At 40.7% G+C, this 23,101-nt stretch overlaps 1 protein-coding gene across 1 annotated transcript in view; it reads left to right on the plus strand.

The window, feature by feature from the left end:
* The window catches only part of LOC311128232 (WD repeat-containing protein 5-like), a 35,224-nt gene that overhangs the window by 340 nt on the left and 11,783 nt on the right, over positions 1-23,101 (plus strand). The window contains exons 2-5 of the mRNA XM_084160267.1: positions 10,609-10,746; positions 11,122-11,230; positions 16,512-16,585; positions 16,674-16,763. Coding sequence (XP_084016393.1) covers positions 10,672-10,746; positions 11,122-11,230; positions 16,512-16,585; positions 16,674-16,763 — 348 coding nt within the window. The 5' untranslated portion in view covers positions 10,609-10,671. The remainder of the gene's footprint in view (positions 1-10,608; positions 10,747-11,121; positions 11,231-16,511; positions 16,586-16,673; positions 16,764-23,101) is intronic.

A 23,101-nucleotide genomic window follows, 5' to 3' on the forward strand; every position in this document is an offset into this window, starting at 1 on the left:
ACATAGTTAGCTATCTTTTGAAGGATAGGATTTATACAATAACTAGCTGGATTAAAACCATTAGCTAGCTATTATCACCAACAAGACACACACTACGTTAGTGTGTTCGCGAACAGCATTGCTAGCTATCGTAACTAGAAAAGAAACACAGGCCCATCTGCGGTGCTTCCACAACTGCGGTTAATGAGGTTAGCTAGCGAACTCATGGTCATTTGTTTACTTGCAATGGCAGTTAGCAAGCTGGCCAGCCAGTAAGGTAACATAGTATCTCCTCTATTTCGCCAGACAAACTACATAGTTAACTACTCGGCTAACTATCTAACTAACGTCACTTAACGTTAGCTGTGCCATCCATGATGACTGGGTGGGTAGGAAGCAAGTGTGTGGCGGTAATTTACCAGTAGTTACGTTAAACAGAATTGTATCTAATATTGTTATATTCATCTACAAACTAAAGGGTAGCATTTTCCTATCCTTGCATTTCCCCTGACATTATCGTCATTGTATCTAGCAGACTAAACTCAACTCCATTGTCGTCACTAATTACCACAGTCACAAAGTCAGAAAGCCCGCCTACTCGACCAATCAGCTGGAGTGTGATGATGCGTATGCCTGCGTACGGTTCGTGGGAAACGACTAATCAGATGACGGAGTGTATGCCTATCAGCGTGAAGTGGCGGACGAGGGACATGGGGTGTTTCTCAATATGCATGCTACCATGCTCCACACGCACATCAAAGATTTTTATAACTAAACCAAGATAGACCACAGCCTGTCGTTTCCAATGGAAACAAATGAGTCATAGTGGGTAGAACAAGCAAGGAGGTGGGCAGAGCCAAGCACAAGCTAGCGAGATCCTATTGGCGTGTCCTAGCATCATCTGCATATTTCCGTTAGGGAACGCCTACTCGGTGAAGTGCGCGTGTGCAATAACTCAATTCGCCTTTGTGCACCTTCTAAACTATGCGATTTTTAAAACTTTTGCAAAGGGCAAAGTCTACAAAACTTAGTCCACTCTGTTCATAACATATTCTAGTGTTGGGAACAGAAAACTGTATTGAGATCAAATGTTTCTTAGATGAGAAAATGTGCAGAATGTCGGCCAAAATCCATCTCGTTCCATCTTCTCCCACTGCCCGCCAGTGGGCTTCCTCGCACTACCATATTTGGTAGTGAGTGGAAACGCCAAGCGGATGCTTCACATTTATACATCCAGTGAAATATGTCTCATTGTTCCATCTGTGCTCTCATGCTCCGAGTGCATTCTCTGACCACGTTCTCTTGAGTACCTTCTTGTGAGGACGAAGTGTGGAGAATGCATAAAACAATACATTTGAGAAGCACTCGCACTCCCCCTACTGTATTACCTCACACTTCACTGAACCTTCTTCCAGCCAGGACAATGGCAACAATAGACGAAACAAGATATACACAAAGCAACCGTTTTATTCATAACTATCAGCTAACTATATGTGAATTGTAATAATGTAGCTAACCAGATAGTTTAACAGGTGAAAATGGCCTAAAACTAATATTAAGCAAGATACATGTCAATTCATCATGGGTAGCTAGCTAACAATTATTTGTTGCTATCTGTCTAGCTAACAGTACTAGTAGTTAGCCACTTAGCCCTATTGACTTATTATGGGCTTGCTGTCTATGGTACAGCATGTATTTATTAACGCATCAATATCAAATATTGTAGTCAGGCAACATATGCGATGTTAATAGGCAACATTTCATTCTGAAGTCGGAAGTGTATTTTCTCTCGATCAGCTCAAATAATGTCTGCCATTGATTTCAATACGTTTTGCGTCATTTTTACGTGGTTGCGTCATTTCTTTCTATACTTTCTGTTGGAGCTTGTATCGATGCATGCTTCAAAATATGTACAAACGGAGTACGCAATGGAGAAGTGCCCTCCGTGCTCCAATTTGCGTGCTCGGAGCAAGGTAATATTCATTTTGAGAAACTCCCATGGATTTCTTTTATCTAGTGATCCATCAATGATTTGGTTATTTAATTATTATTATTATTATTATTATTATTATTTTAGGGGTAGATCAGCTTTAATATTGCAGATAGATTGTAACTTCCATCAATGTAATTGTCTTACAATAATTATATTTTGTTTGTTTTTTACTCCTGAACTTCCTCAACCTCTCCAATCATTTTCATGATGTCCATCCGGTTTGCTTCTACAGTGGCTTGCGAAAGTAGTCACCCCCCCCCCCCCCCCCTTGGCATTTTTCCTATTTTGTTGCCTTACAACCTGGAATTAAAATGGAATTTTTGGGGGTTGGTATCATTTGATTTACACAACATGCCTACCACTTTGAAGATGCAAAATAAATGTTTCTGTGAAACAAACAAGAAATAAGACAAAAAACTGAACTTGAGCGTGCATAACTATTCACCCCCCCCCCCCCAAAGTTAATACTTTGAAGAACCACCTTTTGCAGCAATTACAGCTGCAAGTCTCTTGGGGGTATGTCTCTATTAGCTTGGCACATCTAGCCACTGGGATTTTTGTCCATTCTTCAAGGCAAAACTGCTCCAGCTCCTTCAAGTTGGATGGGTTCCGCTGGTGTACAGCAATCTTTAAGTCATACCACAGATTCTCAATTGGATTGAGGTCTGGGCTTTGACTAGGCCATTCCAAGACATTTAAATGTTTCCCCTTAAACCACTCGAGTGTTGCTTTAGCAGTATGCTTAGGGTCATTGTCCTGCTGGAAGGTGAACCTCCGCCCCAGTCTCAAATCTCTGGAAGACTGAAACAGGTTTCCCTCAAGAATTTCCCTCTATTTAGTGCCATCCATCATTCCTTAAATTCTGACCAGTTTCCCAGTCCCTGCCGATGGAAGAACATCCCCACAGCATGATGCTGCCACCACCATGCTTCACAGTGGGGATGGTGTTCTTGGGGTGTTGAGAGGTGTTGGGTTTGCACCAGACATAGCGTTTTCCTTGATGGCCAAAAAGCTCAATTTTAGTCTCATCTGACCAGAGTACCTTCTTCCATATGTTTGGGGAGTCTCCCACATGCCTTTTGGTGAACACCAAACGTGTTTGCTTATTTTTTTCTTTAAGCAATGGCTTTTGTCTGGCCATTATTCCATAAAGCCCAGCCCTGTGGAGTGTACTGCTTAAAGTGGTCCTATGGACAGATACTCCAATCTCCACTGTGGAGCTTTGCAGCTCCTTCAGGGTTATCTTTGGTCTCTTTGTTGCCTCTCTGATTAATGCCCTCCTTGCCTGGTCCGTGAGTTTTAGTGGGCGGCCCTCTCTTGGCAGGTTTGTTGTGGTGCCATATTCTTTCCATTTTTTAATAATGGATTTAATGGTGCTCTGTGGGATGTTCAAAGTTTTGGATATTTTTTTTATAACCCAACCCTGATCTGTACTTCTCCACAACTTTGTCCCTGACCTGTTTGGAGAGCTCCTTGGTCTTCATGGTGTCGCTTGCTTGGTGGTGTTGCAGACTCTGGGGCCTTTCAGAACAGGTGTGTGTGTATATATACTGAGATCATGTGACAGATCATATGACACTTAGATTGCACACAGGTGGACTTTATTTAACTAATTATGTGACTTCTGAAGGTAATTGTTTGCACCAGATCTTATTTAGGGGCTTCATAGCAAAGGGGGTGAATACATGTGCATGCACCATTTTTCCGTTATTTATTTTTTAGAGTTTTTTGAAACAAGTTATTTTTTTCATTTCACTTCACCAATTTGGACTATTTTGTGTGTGCCCATTACATGAAATCCAAATTAAAATCCTTTTAAATTACAGGTTGTAATGCAACAAAATAGGAAAAACACCAAGGGGGATGAATACTTTTGCAAGGTACTGTATATATCTCACTAGGTCAGGATATTTAAACCTCCATATATCCACTAGTTCTAATGTATCCATGACGTTCATGATTTCCTTAAGAGCATGAGGGTGATTGTTGGTAGTGTGTTTTCCTTTACGGTCCATCGAGCTATTTAAAACAGTATTATAATCTCCCACTATAATAATATGGTATTGTATTGCTTGCAGGGTTGATAATTTATTATACACTGCTCAAAAAAATAAAGGGAACACTTAAACAACACAATGTAACTCTAAGTCAATCACACTTCTGTGAAATCAAACTGTCCACTTAGGAAGCAACACTGATTGACAATACATTTCACATGCTGTTGTGCAAATGGAATAGACAACAGGTGGAAATGATAGGCAATTAGCAAGACACCCCCAATAAAGCACTGGTTTTGCATGTGGTGACCACAGACCACTTCTCAGTTCCTATGCTTCCTGGCTGATGTTTTGGTCACTTTTGAATGCTGGCGGTGCTTTCACTCTAGTGGTAGCATGAGACGGAGTCTACAACCCACACAAGTGGCTCAGGTAGTGCAGCTCATCCAGGATGGCACATCAATGCGAGCTGTGGCAAGAAGGTTTGCTGTGTCTGTCAGCATAGTGTCCAGAGCATGGAGGCGCTACCAGGAGACAGGCCAGTACATCAGGAGACGTGGAGGAGGCCGTAGGAGGGCAACAACCCAGCAGCAGGACTGCTACCTCCGCCTTTGTGCAAGGAGGAGCAGGAGGAGCACTGCCATAGCCCTGCAAAATGACCTCCAGCAGGCCACAAATGTGCATGTGTCTGCTCAAACGGTCAGAAACAGACTCCATGAGGGTGGTATGAGGGCCCGACATCCACAGGTGGGGGTTGTGCTTACAGCCCAACACCGTGCAGGACGTTTGGCATTTGCCAGAGAACACCAAGATTGGCAAATTCGCCACTGGCGCCCTGTGCTCTTCACAGATGAAAGCAGGTTTACACTGAGCACGTGACAGACGTGACAGAGTCTGGAGACGCCGTGGAGAACGTTCTGCTGCCTGCAACATCCTCCAGCATGACCGGTTTGGCGGTGGGTCAGTCATGGTGTGGGGTGGCATTTCTTTGGGGGGCCGCACAGCCCTCCATGTGCTCGCCAGAGGTAGCCTGACTGCCATTAGGTACCGAGATGAGATCCTCAGACCCCTTGTGAGACCATATGCTGGTGCGGTTGGCCCTGGGTTCCTCCTAATGCAAGACAATGCTAGACCTCATGTGGCTGGAGTGTGTCAGCAGTTCCTGCAAGAGGAAGGCATTGATGCTATGGACTGTCCCGCCCGTTCCCCAGACCTGAATCCAATTGGGCACATCTGGGACATCATGTCTCGCTCCATCCACCAATGCCACGTTGCACCACAGACTGTCCAGGAGTTGGCGGATGCTTTAGTCCAGGTCTGGGAGGAGATCCCTCAGGAGACCATCCGCCACCTCATCAGGAGCATTCCCAGGCGTTGTAGGGAGGTCATACAGGCACGTGGAGGCCACACACACTACTGAGCCTCATTTTGACTTGTTTTAAGGACATTACATCAAAGTTGGATCAGCCTGTAGTGTGGTTTTCCACTTTAATTTTGAGGGTGACTCCAAATCCAGACCTCCATGGGTTGATACATTTGATTTCCATTGATAATTTTTGTGTGAATTTGTTGTCAGCACATTCAACTATGTAAAGAAAAAAGTAAAAAAGTATTTAATACGATTATTTAATTCATTCAGATCTAGGATGTGTTATTTTAGTGTTCCCTTTGTTTTTTTGAGCAGTGTGTGTATATATATATATATATATATATATATATATATATATATATATATATATATATATATATATATATATATATATATATATAGTCAAAGAAGCGTGGATCATCATTATTTGGTCCATAAAGGTTCATGAGCCATATATGTTTATTGTCCAATAACATATTTTAAATAATCCATCTACTTTGCGGATCTCTTTGGACAATTTGCACATTCGGATCAAAATTACTGTTAATTAATATCATCACCCCTTTTGAGTTTCTTTGCCCATGGGAGAAGTATATTATAAAGTATATATATATATATATACATCCTAATAAAAATTCCCTATCTTAGGTCAGTTAGGATCACCACTTTATTTTAAGAATGTGAAATGTCAGAATAATAGTAGAGTGATTTATTTCAGCTTTTATTTATTTCATCACATTCCTAGTGGGTCAGAAGTTTACATACACTCAATTAATATTTGGTAGCATTGCCTTTAAATTGTTTAACTTGGGTCAAAAGTTTCGTGGTAGCCTTCCACAAGGTGAATTTTGGTCCATTCCTCCTTCCTCGCACACGCTTTTTCAGTTCTGCCCACATATTTTCTATAGGATTGAGGTCAGGGCTTTGTGATGGCCACTCCAATACCTTGACTTTGTTGTCCTTAAGCCATTTTGCCACAACTTTGGAAGTATGCTTGGGGTCATTGTCCATTTGGAAGACCCATTTGTGACCAAGCTTTAACTTCCTGACTGATGTCTTGAGATGTTGCTTCAATATATTCACATACTTTTCCTTCCTCATGTTGCCATCTATTTTGTGAAGTGCACCAGTCCCTCCTGCAGCAAAGCACCCCCACAGCATGATGCTGCCACCCCTGTGTTTCACGGTTGGGATGGTGTTCTTTGGCTTGCAAGCAAACCCCTTTTTCCAACAAACATAACGATGGTCATTATGGTCAAACAGTCCTATTTTTGTTTCATCAGACCAGAGGACATTTCTCCAAAAAGTATTTGTCCCCATGTGCAGTTGCAAACCGTAGTCTGGCTTTTTTATGGCGGTTTTGGAGCAGTGGCTTCTTCCTTGCTGAGCGGCCTTTCAAGTTATGTCAATATAGGACTCGTTTTACTGTGGATATAGATACTTTTGTACCTGTTTCCTCCAGCATCTTCACAAGGTCCTTTGCTGTTGGTCTGGGATTGATTTGCACTTTTCGCACCATAGTACGTTCATCTCTAGGAGACAGAACGCGTCTCCTTCCTTAGCAGTATGACAGCTGCGTGGTCCCATGGTGTTTATACTTGCGTACTATTGTTTGTACAGATGAACGTGGTACCTTCAGGCATTTTTTTCTGAGGTCTTGGCTGATTTCTTTTGATTTTCCCATGATGTCAATTAAAGAGGCACTGAGTTTGAAGGTAGGCATTGAAATACATCCACAGGTACACCTCCAATTGACTCAAATTATGTGAATTATCAATCAGAAGCTTCTAAAGTATGACATAATTTTCTGGAATTTTCCAAGCTGTTTAAAGGTACAGTCAACTTAATGTATGTGAACTTCTGACCCAATGGAATTGTGATAGTGAATTATAAGTGAAATGATTGTCTGTAAACAATTGTTGGAAGAATTTCTTGTGTCATGCATAAAGTAGATGTCCTAACCGACTTGCCAAAACTATAGTTTGTTAACAAGAAATGTGTGGAGTGGTTGAAAAATTAGTGTACATTGAGGGAAAAAAGTATTTGATCCCCTGCTGATTTTGTACGTTTGCCCACTGACAAAGACATGATCAGTCTATAATTTTAATAGTAGGTTTATTTGAACAGTGAGAGACAGAATAACAACAAAAAAATCCAGAAAAACGCATGTCAAAAATGTTATAAATTGATTTGCATTTTAATGAGGGAAATAAGTATTTGACCCCTCTGCAAAACATGACTTAGTACTTGGTGGCAAAACCCTTGTTGGCAATCACAGTGGTCAGACATTTCTTGTAGTTTGCCACCAGGTTTGCACACATCTCAGGAGGGATTTTGTCCCACTCCTCTTTGCAGATCTTCTCCAAGTCATTAAGGTTTCGAGGCTGACGTTTGGCAACTCAAACCTTCAGCTCCCTCCACAGATTTTCTATGGGATTAAGGTCTGGAGACTGGCTAGGCCACTCCAGGACCTTAATGTGCGTCTTGTTGAGCCACTCCTTTGTTGCCTTGGCCGTGTGTTTTGGGTCATTGTCATGCTGGAATACCCATCCACGACCCATTTTCAATGCCCTGGCTGAGGGAAGGAGGTTCTCACCCAAGATTTGACCGTACATGGCGCCGTCCATCGTCCATTTGATGCGGTGAAGTTGTCCTGTCCCCTTAGCAGAAAAACACCCCCAAAGCATAATGTTTCCACCTCCATGTTTGACGGTGGGGATGGTGTACTTGGGGTCATAGGCAGCATTCCTCCTCCTCCAAACACGGCGAGTTGAGTTGATGCCAAAGAGCTCGATTTTGGTTTCATCTGACCACAACACTTTCACCCAGTTCTCCTCTGAATCATTCAGATGTTCATTGGCAAACTTCAGACGGCCCTGTATATGTGCTTTCTTGAGCAGGGGGACCTTGCGGGCGCTGCAGGATTTCAGTCCTTCACGGCGTAGTGTGTTACCAATTGTTTTCTTGGTGACTATGGTCCCAGCTGCCTTGAGATCATTGACAAGATCCTCCCGTGTAGTTCTGGGCTGATTCCTCACCGTTCTCATGATCATTGCAACTCCACGAGGTGAGATCTTGCATGGAGCCCCAGGCCGAGGGAGATTGACAGTTATTTTGTGTTTCTTCCATTTGCGAATAATCGCACCAACTGTTGTCACCTTCTCACCAAGCTGCTTGGCAATGTTCTTGTAGCCCATTCCAGCCTTGTGTAGTTCTACAATCTTGTAAATGACATCCTTGGAGAGCTCTTTGGTTTTGGCCAGGGTGGAGAGTTTGGAATCAAAGATTGATTGCTTCTGTGGACAGGTGTCTTTTATACAGGTAACAAGTTGAGATTAGGAGCACTCCCTTTAAGAGTGTGCTCCTAATCTCAGCTCGTTACCTGTATAAAAGACACCTGGGAGCCAGAAATCTTTCTGATTGAGAGGGGGTCAAATACGTATTTCCCTCATTAAAATGCAAATCAATTTATAACATTTTTGACATGCATTTTTTTGGATTTTTTTGTTATTCTGTCTCTCACTGTTCAAATAAACCTACCATTAAAATTATAGACTGATAATTTCTTTGTCAGTGGGCAAACGTACAAAATCAGCAGGGGATCAAATACTTTTTTCCCTCACTGTATGTAAACGTCCGACATTAACTGTATACTCTTGCAATAAGTGCCATGGGATCTTTAGTGACCACAGAGTTAGGACACCCATTTAAAGTACAATTTTCTTCAATGTTATTGAAGAACATTCCATTGTTAGTTAGTACTTCAACATTATTCAAATTATTGTTGTAAAAAGTGATCTGTCTTTGAATTTACTGCCTTATTGTTCATTTCAGTAGCATATTTCTCTTTGTCTTTTGTTTGTCTGTCTTTTCCCTGGTGGCATTATTCATACATCTTTGTGCCTAAAACTTGAAATGGAACATCATTGAATGGGAGACTTTTACTCTCCCAACTGAGTTTTTTTCCTGCCAAAGGTCAAGAATATGATATTACTATTGGAATTAAAGGCTTGCACATTTACATTTTAGTCATTTAGCAGACACTCTTATCCAGAGCGACTTACAGTTAGTGAGTGCATACATTATTTTATAATTTTTCATACTGGCCCCCCGTGGGAAACTAACGACGTTGCTCTATCAAATAAAATAACTCCTCTGTGCTTGGAATGAAATCCCTTATGCTAGCTAGCTAGCTCATTTAAAAAAAAGAAAAGACAACGTTTGAGAAAGGACAATGTTATGAATTTTAGTGACGTTGCCAATCCTTGTTCCCTACTGTATTTAATTGTTTGGTCCTCGAGCTTGAACTTGATAGATGCCATTTCGAAAATGAGGCGTATTCTGGTTCACGGAACACGCCTCATCATACTCCCTCATCTGATTGGTCAGGTAGGCGGGCCTTCTGAGCCGGCATACACATCATTATTTTTTTACATCATGTGGTCCTCTGTAGCTCAGCTGGTAGAGCACGGCGCTTGTAACGCCAAGGTAGTGGGTTCGATCCCCAGGACCACCCATACACAAAAAAATATATATATATATTTATGCACGCATGACTGTAAGTCGCTTTGGATAAAAGCGTCTGCTAAATGGCTTATTATTATTATTATTATCACACTCCCTCATCTGATTGGATGAGTAGGTGGGCATTCTGACTTTGTGGCTGTGGTAACTAGTGATGACCCAATTCCATGGTGAAGGACATTTCTGATTAACTCCACCAATGGAATTGAGCAGAGACCAGGCTTTGTGGAATTCAGCTCTGACTACCAAGGTCAATACATAAAAATAAAAAAAATGAAATGCTTACCTTGTACCTATGTTTGTCCTCTGTAGTTGCATGCCTTACTTTGCTGAAATCCATACTTTTTCAATAAACGTTAATCAAATACAACCATCAACTGTTTGCTCATTGCTGTTCCTCTAAGATGGCAATCACCGCAAATGTGCATGTGCTAATTGAATCTCAACAAGGAAACAGTCGGTGGTTAATTGATTAATGTTTTATTAAAAAGTATTGATTTCAGCAAACAAAGGCACACCTACAGAGGACAAACATGGGTACAAGGTAAGCGTTTCATAATAATTTGTTGGTTGTTGAAGTATTGACCTTGGGAGAATCTATGTAGTCGGAGCCGAATTCCACAAAGCCTGGTCTCTGCTCAACTAAGTTGGTGGAGTTCATCAGAAACTTCCTTTACCAAGTAATTGAGTTTAGTCGGCTACATCTTAGCATAATGAACATTCCTTTCTGCACTCCTCTTTTGCAGGCTGGTTGTCCCACCTGCTTTCACGAACCAATCCCCCTCCTCCTCGGCTCCATCACTATCACCATGGCAACAGAGGAGAAGAAACCAGAAACTGAGGCCACTAAAACGTCATCTTCTGCATCTGCCAGCCAGAGCAAGGTATTGGTTCAAGCTTGCCCTCATTGTCGTCAGATAGCGTGACAGCTGTCTGCACTTATGGCTCCTGGCAACTGCGTGTCACGTTAGAATGACGCCATCTGACGGAAGACAATGGCTAGCCTTATTACCTTTCCAATGTTTTTTCCTATGGATTTGTATGGATGGCCTACTACCCCATTGGTTCGCTGGGGCCTGTGTTGATGAAACCCCTGTCACTTGATATTTAAAGATACCATATAACCAGATTGTCCTGTGTCTCCTGTTATTTTCATGGTGTCTGAAAATACTTTTCTTTAAAGGAAAATTGCCTTAAACGCTTCTACAGATATGAACTCAACTGCTTTCCTGTTTCAATTGTTTTCTTCCCCTATTTAGTCGGCACCAATCAAGCCCAACTATACCCTGAAATTTACATTAGCCGGCCACACAAAAGCAGTTTCATCTGTCAAGTTCAGTCCCAGTGGAGAGTGGCTCGCCAGTTCATGTAAGTTTTTATGATGAGTTCTTTAGGTGGGCTTAGAACAGTAGGTTTACTGAATACTGCTGAAGTTGTTGTACCATAAAATGTATAACATTTCATTAAATGCAACGTCCTTTCAATGTAAATTATCTGATAACTCTTGCATAATAACTAGGGAAGGGCACGGTTAGACATGCTCCGGAACTTTGGCGACGACTAAGTATTTTTTAAACCTCCTGCTTTGGCCTGGATGTGTCAATGTGTAGTTCATACATGCATAATATATGAGCAAAATTACTGTCTTACCTAAATTAGCCACGAAATACCTAGTTCGAAAGCAATAGTTTTTATGGAAGATGTGCTGTGCCATTTACCCCCACGTAGGCCGCCCCCCTAGCAATTCAAGTTCCAGAGAGCGAGCAATGACGTGGTGCACATATCTGCACATATGTGATTTAGTATGCAATTTCGGGGACCACTTTTGGCTCGTGAGCGCTACTTTCAGAACTACTGGCTAAAAGGTATACTAAAGTACTGGAGAATCTCTTTAATCGAATATCCAAACGGACTTTAGTATTAGATTACTTATGAGAGTATAAATAAAAATAATGATAGGCCTATTTTTAACAATGAACAGGCGTTGTCTGAATTAAATAAAATAATATACAGTGAGGGAAAAAAGTATTTGATCCCCTGCTGATTTTGTACATTTGCCCACTAACAAAGACATGATCAGTCTATAATTTTAATGGTAGGTTTATTTGAACAGTGAAAGACAGAATAACAACAAAACAATCCAGAAAAACGCATGTCAAAAATGTTATAAATTGATTTGCATTTTAATGAGGGAAATAAGTATTTGACCCCTCTGCAAAACATGACTTAGTACTTGGTAGTAAAACCCTTGTTGACAATCACAGAGGTCAGACGTTTATTGTAGTTGGCCACCAGGTTTGCACACATCTCAGGAGGGATTTTGTCCCACTCCTCTTTGCAGATCTTCTCCAAGTCATTAAGGTTTCGAGGCTGACGTTTGGCAACTCGAACCTTCAGCTCCCTCCACAGATTTTCTATGGGATTAAGGTCTGGAGACTGGCTAGGCCTCTCCAGGACCTTAATGTGCTTCTTCGTGAGCCACTCCTTTGTTGCCTTGGCCGTGTGTTTTGGGTCATTGTCATGCTGGAATACCCATCCATGACCGATTTTCAATGCCTTGGCTGAGGGAAGGAGGTTCTCACCCAAGATTTGACCGTACATGGCCCCATCCATCGTCCCTTTGATGCGGTGAAGTTGTCCTGTCCCCTTAGCAGAAAAACACCCCCAAAGCATAATGTTTCCACCTCCATGTTTGACGGTGGGGATGGTGTTCTTGTGGTCATAGGCAGCATTCCTCCTCCTCCAAACACGGCGAGTTAAGTTGATGCCAAAGAGCTCGATTTTGGTTTCATCTGACCACAACACATTCACCCAGTTCTCCTCTGAATCATTCAGATGTTCATTGGCAAACTTCAGACGGCCCTGTATATGTGCTTTCTTGAGCAGGGGGACCTTGCGGGCGCTGCAGGATTTCAGTCCTTCACGGCGTAGTGTGTTACCAATTGTTTTCTTGGTGACTATGGTCCCAGCTGCCTTGAGATCATTGACAAGATCCTCCCGTGTAGTTCTGGGCTGATTCCTCACCGTTCTCATGATCATTGCAACTCCACGAGGTGAGATCTTGCATGGAGCCCCAGGCCGAGGGAGATTGACAGTTCTTTTGTGTTTCTTCCATTTGCGAATAATCGCACCAACTGTTGTCACCTTCTCACCAAGCTGCTTGGCGATGTTCTTGTAGCCCATTCCAGCCTTGTGTAGGTCTACAATCTTGTAAATGACATCCTTGGAGAGCTCTTTGGTTTTGGCCAGGGTGGAGAGTTTGGAATCTGATTGATTGATTGCTTCTGTGGACAGGTGTCTTTCATACAGGTAACAAACTGAGATTAGGAGCACTCCCTTTGAGAGTGTGCTCCTAATCTCAGCTCGTTACCTGTATAAAAGACACCTGGGAGCCAGAAATCTTTCTGATTGAGAGGGGGTCAAATACTTATTTCCCTCATTAAAATGCAAATCAATTGATAAAACATTTTGACATGTGTTTTTCTGGATTTTTTTGTTGTTATTCTGTCTCTCACTGTTCAAATAAACCTACCATTAAAATTATAGACTGATCATTTCTTTGTCTGTGGGCAAACGTACAAAATCAGCAGGGGATCAAATACTTTTTTCCCTCACTGTATATGACATTGCTCCATACAAGCATATAAACTACCATGACATTTGACATTCTTAATTTAATAAAACAAACTTTTGAATTTTAGTTTTTGATGTGCGCTGCATAAAAATGACCCCGGTACCCTGCACACATTTCACACATGTAGCCAAGTTGTCAGGCAATCAAAGCAGCACTACAGTCAGAGGCTCCATATGTCGCCTAACAGGTGAAATGGGATATTTCTAATCAATGCAAAATGGAATTAAAATTACGGAATTAAGTTACCTTAATGAGAAGCAGTCGACTACAACGAGCAACCAACAGGTAGGCTGTAGTTTATCTTGAATGGAGTTGTTGTAGACAAGGACGGGGAGTGCAGAAAAACCGCCTCAGTTAGCCTTGCTGGCTAGCTTGTTGGCTAACTTAGCTGGCTAGCGTAGCTAGCTTCTTTACATCGATTTGATGCAGTCAAAACAGGCACTGCCAGATGTAGGGCTGGGAATTGCCAGGGACCTCACAATATGATATAATTACGATACTTTGGTGCCGATACGATATGTGTTGCAGTTCTCACAATTCTATGTATTGCGATTTGATGTTCCAAACATATTGCTCACTATGTGTCTGCTGCAGAGAGACGAGAGAGCATGAGAAAATGAGTTTTGATCATTCATGGCAATAAAAGTGCTCGGAACATGTTGGCTCAAATTATTTAAAAAGATGGAGAACAAGCTATAGGATAAAAAAAATACCATCGTTTTGGCGCAGGTACGGCCGACTAGCGCCAGCATTGCTACTACAAATCGACACTTGGAGTCTGTATAATATCGTCCAAAATAATATTGTGATACAGTGCCTTCAGAAAGTATTCACACCCCTCCACATTTTGTTGTTACAGACTGAATAAAAAAAATTATTAAATTGAGATTTTGTCGCTGGCCTACACACAATACCCCATAATGTCAAAGTGGAATTATGTTTTTAGAAATGTTTACAAATTTAATAAAATATGAAATGTCTTGAGTCAATAAGTATTCAACCCCTTTGTTATGGCAATCCTAAATAAGTTCAGGAGTAAAAATGTGCTTAAGTCACATAATAAGTTGCATGGACTCACTCTGTGTGCAATAATGGTGTTTAACATTTACATTTACATTTTAGTCATTTAGCAGACGCTCTTATCCAGAGCGACTTACAGTTAGTGAATACATATATATATTTTTTTTATACTTGCCCCCCGTGGGAATCGAACCCACAACCCTGGCGTTGCAAACGCCATGCTCTATCAACTGAGCTACATCCCTGCCGGCCATTCCCTCCCCTACTCTGGACGACGCTGGGCCAATTGTGCGCCGCCCATGAGTCTCCCGGTCGCGGCCGGCTGCGACAGAGCCTGGATTCGAACCAGGATCTCTAGTGGCACAGTTAGCACTGCGATGCAGTGCCTTAGACCACTGCGCCACAATCTTTAACAAGATTTTTGAATGACTACCTCATCTCTGTACCCCACACATACAATTATCTGCAAGGTCCCTCAGTCGTGCAGTGAATTTCAAACACAGATTCAACCACAGACCTATTGGTAGATGGGTAAAAAAAAAAAAGTAAACATTGAATATTTTACATTAAAAAAAAACATTTTTAGTCATTTAGCAGACGCTCTTATCCAGAGCGACTTAGTGAGTGCATATTTTTTTTTTCTTCTTTCATACTGGCCCACCGTGGGAATCGAACACACAACCCTGGCGTTGCAAGCGCCATGCTCTACCAACTGAGCTACATGGGGCCATCCCTTTGAGCATGGTGAAATGATGAATTACACTTTAGATGGTGTATCAATACTCCGAGTCACTACAACGATACAGGCGTCCTTCCTAACCCAGTTGCCGGAGAGGAAGGAAACCGCTCAGGGATTTCACCATGAGGCTAATGGTGATTTTAAAACTGTTACAAAGTTTAATGGCTGTGGTAGGAGAAAACTGAGGGTGGATCAACAACATGATAGTTACTCCACAATACTAACCTAATTGACAGTGAAAAGAAGGAAGCCTGTACAGAATGAAAATATTCCAAAACATGCATCCTGTTTGCAATAATTGAGCACCACTCTTCATATTTTCAAGCATGGTGGTGGCTGCATCATGTTATGGGTATGCTTGTCATCAGCAAGGACTAGGGAGTTATTTTTATGATAAAAATAAACGGAATAGAGCTAAGCACAGGCAAAATCCTAGAGGAAAACCTGGTTCAGTCTGCTTTCCAACAGACACTAGGCGACACATTCACCTTTCAGCAGGACAATAACCCCAAAAAAAAACAATCGGGTTAAAATCTATGGCAAGAATTGAAAATGGCTGTCTAACAATGATCAACTAACAACTTGACAAAGCTTGAAGAATTTTTTAAAGAATAATGTTCTACAAATATTCTACGATCCAGGTGTGCAAAGCTCTTAGAGACTTACCCAGAAAAAGTCACAGCTGTAATCGCTTCCAAAGGTGATTCTAACATGTATTGACTCGGAGTTGAATACTTATGTAATCAAGATATATTAGTGTATTTTTATTTATTATTTAGTAAAACAATTATTTAGAATTTCTTTCACTTTAATATTTGAGTATTTTGTGTAGATATAAAAAATAATAATCAATCCATTTTAATCCCAGCTTTTAACACCACAAAATGTGCAAAAAGTCAAGAAGTGGGAATACTTTCTATTTTTTATTTATTTTTTATTTTATTCCATCACTAACCAGATGGTATGACATGCTATGGCAGCAAGAAGATTGTCTGACTAGTGCAAGTATGGCTACTTTCTCCCTCCCGTCTCACACAGTGCTGCTCTGCTTGCTACTGCGGCAGGGGAAGGGCAGGGGCTGGTGTCTCTCCCTAGTTGTGCATCAAGTGCCCAGGTTTCTAAGAACGTTTCACAAAAAACACATGTATTTTGGCTATTCAAATAGTGAAAATATTTCAAATGCCCATCCCTAATGATAACACTGCATTTCAGTTGAAAATGCTCAAGTAACTTGTCTTGAAATGTCTGTTTTACAGCTGCTGACAAACTGATAAAGATTTGGGGCGCTTACGATGGAAAGTTTGAGAAAACAATTTCAGGACACAAACTTGTGAGTTCAAGCATCCGTTAAATGATTTTGAATGGAAATGCCTCTAGTGTGACACAAACCAAGTTGACCTTTCACTTGTCATCTGCAGGGGATCTCGGATGTTGCCTGGTCCTCAGACTCCAACCTCCTGGTTTCAGCATCTGATGACAAGACTCTAAAGATCTGGGACGTCAGCTCGGTAAGAGGCAGTATGGGGAGGTTATTCTCAGAAATATAGAATAAGGGGGCTGGTTTGGAGATTACATAGCCTAATACAGAAGCATGTCTGTTCTAAGAAATATATTCCAAAGTACATTTATTCTCAAATATTTTTTTCTCCCTCTGTTAGGGTGTGTGCACTGAAATGACATGCATTATTGTTGCTGACACTCCGATGTTCAGATGAAGGGAATTAAACAGTCTATATAATGTGCAGCGCTCAACTCAAACAGCAGTGTGTAGCATACTGTAGCTGCTGACAAAGTAATTCAAAGCCTATACTTTATCACTCAGGATGTAATTTTCCAGTGCTACTATTTTTGCCATGTAATGTTATTAAAATGTATATTCAGTTTAATGTGCTACATGTAGAATGCCTAACCCATGTGGAAGCTAGGTGAATTGCAACAACACAATAATTAATATATAAACAACTCTTCCCCCCTCCCCTACATCCCATTTCCCCGCAACACGGTGGAGACCTTGTGGCTGTGGAATCTTGTGGAATCCACTTGCGCTTGAGTATTTTACTTTGTTTCGTCCACCAGCTTCAAACAACTGAAAATACTATATGTTTTGTTATTGAAAATATATTTCACAGTGATTTAGATGGTACAATAATTCTGTACTGTATGAATTGCTTGTTTTGTCACAAACTTAAATTATTTCTGTGGCTATAATTTCAGTTTACAATTTATTTGGATGTATCGCATTAGTGGAAACAAAGACTGTTCTCAGGGCAGGTCTGCCGGTTTTGACTAGAATAAGTGACTTTTCGTAGCAGGTTAGGAGCATTAACCATTAACGTGGCAGGTGAAGAAAATGATTTAAAAATCAAATATGGGTTACTCTTGAATAAAAAAAATAAAGAAAACGTAAACCATAGCCTGAATTACCAGTTACCCCAGACTGTTGATGGAACTGTAGGCATATGTGGTGCAATGGGAGGCCTTGATGGTAAAAGCCAGTGCAGACATAACTGTCATTTGATAAAACAGTTAAAAATAAATGGAGATGGGCTTGGATTGAGGAAAAGGGTGAAGGTGGTCAGGGATTGTCAACTGGCGGCCCGCGAGCAAAATTCGGCCAGCGGGCGATTTTATTTGGCCCCCAAGTTTTCTGAGCAAAAAATAAATACAAAATAGGTCGTAACAAAAAGAAAGGTACTTATTGAAAAATCAAGATTCTTTAAAAAAAGATTAGCCTTACAGCAGATATACAGTGGGGGAAAAAAGTATTTAGTCAGCCACCAATTGTGCAAGTTCTCCCACTTAAAAAGATGAAAGAGGTCTGTACACGTCAACTATGACAGACAAAATGAGAAAATAAAATCCAGAAAATCACATTGTAGGATTTTTAATGAATTTATTTGCAAATTATGGTGGAAAATAAGTATTTGGTCAATAACAAAAGTTTCTCAATACTTTGTTATATACCCTTTGTTGGCAATGACACAGGTCAAACGTTTTCTGTAAGTCTTCACAAGGTTTTCACACACTGTTGCTGGTATTTTGGCCCATTCCTCCATGCAGATCTCCTCTAGAGCAGTGATGTTTTGGGGCTGTCGCTGGGCAACACGGACTTTCAACTCCCTCCAAAGATTTTCTATGGGGTTGAGATCTGGAGACTGGCTAGGCCACTCCAGGACCTTGAAATGCTTCTTACGAAGCCACTCCTTCGTTGCCCGGGCGGTGTGTTTGGGATCATTGCCATGCTGAAAGACCCAGCCACGTTTCATCTTCAATGCCCTTGCTGATGGAAGGAGGTTTTCACTCAAAATCTCACGATACATGGCCCCATTCATTCTTTCCTTTACACGGATCAGTCGTCCTGGTCCCTTTGCAGAAAAACAGCCCCAAAGCATGATGTTTCCACCCCCATGCTTCACAGTAGTTATGGTGTTCTTTGGATGCAACTCAGCATTCTTTGTCCTCCAAACACGACGAGTTGAGTTTTTACCAAAAAGTTCTATTTTGGTTTCATCTGACCATATGACATTCTCCCAATCCTCTTCTGGATCATCCAAATGCACTCTAGCAAACTTCAGACGGGCCTGGACATGTACTGGCTTAAGGAGGGGGACACGTCTGGCACTGCAGGATTTGAGTCCCTGGCGGCGTAGTGTGTTACTGATGGTAGGCTTTGTTACTTTGGTCCCAGCTCTCTGCAGGTCATTCACTAGGTCCCCCCGTGTAGTTCTGGGATTTTTGCTCACCGTTCTTGTGATCATTTTGACCCCACGGGGTGAGATCTTGCGTGGAGCCCCAGATCGAGGGAGATTATCAGTGGTCTAGTATGTCTTCCATTTCCTAATAATTGCTCCCACAGTTGATTTCTTCAAACCAAGCTGCTTACCTATTACAGATTCAGTCTTCCCAGCCTAGTGCAGGTCTACAATTTTGTTTCTGGTGTCCTTTGACAGCTCTTTGGTCTTGGCCATAGTGGAGTTTGGAGTGTGACTGTTTGAGGTTGTGGACAGGTGTCTTTTATACTGATAACAAGTTCAAACAGGTGCCATTAATACAGGTAACGAGTGGAGGACAGAGGAGCCTCTAAAAGAAGAAGTTACAGGTCTGTGAGAGCCAGAAATCTTGCTTGTTTGTAGGTGACCAAATACTTATTTTCCACCATAATTTGCAAATAAATTCATTAAAAATCCTACAATGTGATTTTCTGGATTTTTTTTCCTCATTTTGTCTGTCATAGTTGACGTGTACCTATGATGAAAATTACAGGCCTCTCTCATCTTTAAGTGGGAGAACTTGCACAATTGGTGGCTGACTAAATACTTTTTTCCCCCACTGTAAGCCCAGTTAATTTTACATAAAATATATAGGAAAAAAATACTGTTGCTGTAAAAAACGTGATTGTTTTATTTCCAGTATTGAAAAGGACTGGAACTGGTCAAACTCACAGTTTAGTAAATTACATGTACAAAATGATCCTCCTTCCCAAAAAACATGACGGTCATTACTTTTTTTCACATGAAAGGGGAGGTTAACTTGGCCCCAGACAATCGATCTGAGATCAACTTAAGTGTCAGTTATGGCATTGTTTGTTGTTGCTTTAACCCCTGTTATCACGATGCTTATCTGCCAATACGATATGTATTACAATTGTCACGATTCTATTTGTATTGTGATTCCATACTGCAATGTTATTGCGATTCGATGTTCCAAACATATTGCTTACCATGTCTGCTGCAGAGGGACAATAAAGGGGCCATGATAAAATGAGTTTTGATCAGTCATGTAAATGTAAAAAAAAACATGTTGGCTCACAATTTATTTTTATTTTTATAACAAGCTAGAGAAGGAGAAATACCTGAGTTTTGGCACAGGTACAGCCGACTAGCGCTAGCTAACATTAACTGCCATGTAAAATTGTTATTCTTTAACAATCAATACTTGGAGTCATAGAATTGATACAATATTGTACAAAATAATATTGTGATACTCTACTGTATACAATTTTCCCCCATCACTATCAGAGTTTGTTATAAGAAGTTTTAGGAGGACATGTCATTCAGGATGGCTAGAGGCCTGGCTTTTCTAATGTAAAAAAATATATAAAATGACTTGACAACATCGAATAATCAGTAGCAAATACATGGCCAAAATATCAGGTCACAATGTTTTTTAAGTTGACCGTATTTTATGTTTTTGAATAATAAAAGTTCTACATTTGTTTTGAGTAGTGCATGACCCTAGGGTGGCAACACATACAGTGCCTTCAGAAAGTATTCACACCGTTTTACTTTTTCCACATTTTGTTGTTACAAGGTGGGAATAAAATGGATTTGTCTTTTTTTCTTTTCTTTTTTTTTATCTACACAAAATACTTGAATGTCAGTGGAATTAATTTTTAATTATTATCAAAAATAAAACACTAATCTTGATTACTTAAGTATTCAACCCCCTGAGTCAATACATGTTAGAATGATCTTTGGCATGAATATTTGCACATTCTTTTTAAAATTCTTCAAGCTCTGTCAAGTTTGTATGCACTCACTAACTGTAAGTTGCTTATCCACTGTAAGTGGATAAGAGCATCTGCTAAATGACTAAAATGTAAATGTAAGTTGGTTGTTGATCACTGCTAGACAGCCATTTTCAAGTCTTGCCATAGATTTTTAAGCCGATTTTTAAGTGAACTGTAACCAGGCCACTCAGGAACATTCAATGTCGTCTTGGTAAGCAACTCCAGTGTATATTTGGCCTTCTGTTTTAGGTTATTATCCTGCTGAAAGGTGAATTTGTCGCACAGTGTCAGTTTGAAAGTAGATTGAACCAGGTTTTCCTCTTGGATTTTTCCTGTGCTTAGCTCTTCCGTTTCTTTTGATCATAAACTCTGTAGTCCTTGCCGATGACAAGCATACCCATACCATGCTTGAAAATATGAAGAGTGGTACTCAGTGATGATGTTGGATTTGCCCCAAACATAACAATTTGTATTCAGGACATAAAGTTCATTTCTTTGCCATATTTTTTAGCAGTTTTACTTTAGTGCCTTGTTGCAAACAGGATGCATGTTTTGGAATATTGTTATTCTGTGCCGGCTTCCTTTTCACTCTGTCAATTAGGTTATTATTGTGGAGTAACTACAATGTTGTTGATCCATCCTCAGTTTTCTCCTACCACAGCCATTCTACTCTGTTTTAAAGTCACCGTTGGCCTCATGGTGAAATCCCTGAGCGGTTTCCTTCCTCTCTGGCAACTGAGTTAGGAAGGACGCCTGTATCTTTGTAGTGACTGGGCGTATTGATACACCATCTAAAGTGTAATTCATTATTTCACCAAGCTCAAAGGGATATTCCGGGTCTTGAATATGTTTGAAGTTCACTGCTCGACTAAGGGACCTTACAGATAATTGTATGTGTGGGGTACAGAGATGAGGTAGTCGTTAAAAAATCATGTTAAACACTATTAATGTCCACCGGTGCTAATGTCCGTTGCTCGTGTTTCTTGGCTGAAGCAAGTCTCTTCTTCTTATTAGTGTCCTTTAGGAGTGGTTTCTTTGCAGCAATTTGACCATGAAGGCCTGATTCACGCAGTCTCCTCTGAACAGTTGATGTTGAAATGTCTGTTACTTGAACTCTGTGAAGCATTTATTTGGGCTGCAATCTGAGGTGCAGTTAATTGCTGATTTCTGAGGCTGGTAACTCTAATGAACTTATCCTCTGCAGCAGAGGTAACTCTGGGTCTACCTTTCCTGTGGCGGTCCTCATGAGAGCCAGTTTCATCATAGCGCTTGATGGTTTTTGCGACTGCATGTGAAGAAACTTTTTAAGGTTATTGACATTTTCCGGATTGACTGACCTTCATGTCTTAAAGTAATGATGGACTGTCGTTTCTCTTTGCTTATTTGAGCTGTTCTTGCCATAATATGGACTTGGTCTTTTACCAAATAGGGCTATCTTCTGTATACCACCCCTACCTTGTCACAACACAACTGATTGGCTCAAACGCATTAAGAAGGAAATAAATTCCTTCAAGACTGTTGGAAAAGCATTCCACATGAAGCTGGTTGAGAGAATGCCAAGAGTGTGCAAAGCTGTCATCAAGGCAAAGGGTGGCTACTTTGAAGAATCTCAAATATATAATATATTTTGATTTGTTTAACACTTTTCTTGTTACTACATGATTCCATATGTGTTATTTCATAGTTTTGATGTCTTCACTATTATTCTACAATGTAGAAAATAGTAAAAATAAAAACCCTGGAGTGAGTAGGTGTCCAAACTTTTCACTGGTACTATATCCTCTGTAGCTCAATTGGTAGAGCATGGCGCTTGTAACGCCAGGGTAGTGGGTTCGATCCCCGTGACCACCCATACGTAAAAATGTAAGTCGCTTTGGATAAAAGCGTCTGCTAAATGGCATATTATTATATTATATATAGTGCGTTTGGAAAGTATTCAGACCCCTTCCCCCTTTCCACATTTTGTTATGTTACAGCCATATTCAAAAATGTATTAAATAAAAAAAATCATCAATTTACACACAATACCGCATAATGACAAAGCAAAAATAGGTTTTAGAAATTTTAGCACATTTTTTCAAAATTAAAAACAAAGGGAGCAGAGAGAGACGACTCAAGTAGCGTAGTAAACTATAAAAACGGACATTACACAGGGCAGAGTTACACATTTAACAAACCAAACATTTTAAATACCGTTATAGAAGGTTAAGTAAAAACCCAAACCGGTCCATGCATCAATACCGGTGTGTATATAGTAAAATACGGTATACCGCCCAGCCCTAAATACATATCACCAAATATACATCTGTACATAAATTGCACTGGAAGGACTGGGAT

The sequence above is a fragment of the Coregonus lavaretus genome (genome assembly GCF_964263955.1).
Source record: "Coregonus lavaretus genome assembly, chromosome: 4".
NCBI classification, from domain to species: Eukaryota; Metazoa; Chordata; class Actinopteri; order Salmoniformes; family Salmonidae; genus Coregonus; species Coregonus lavaretus.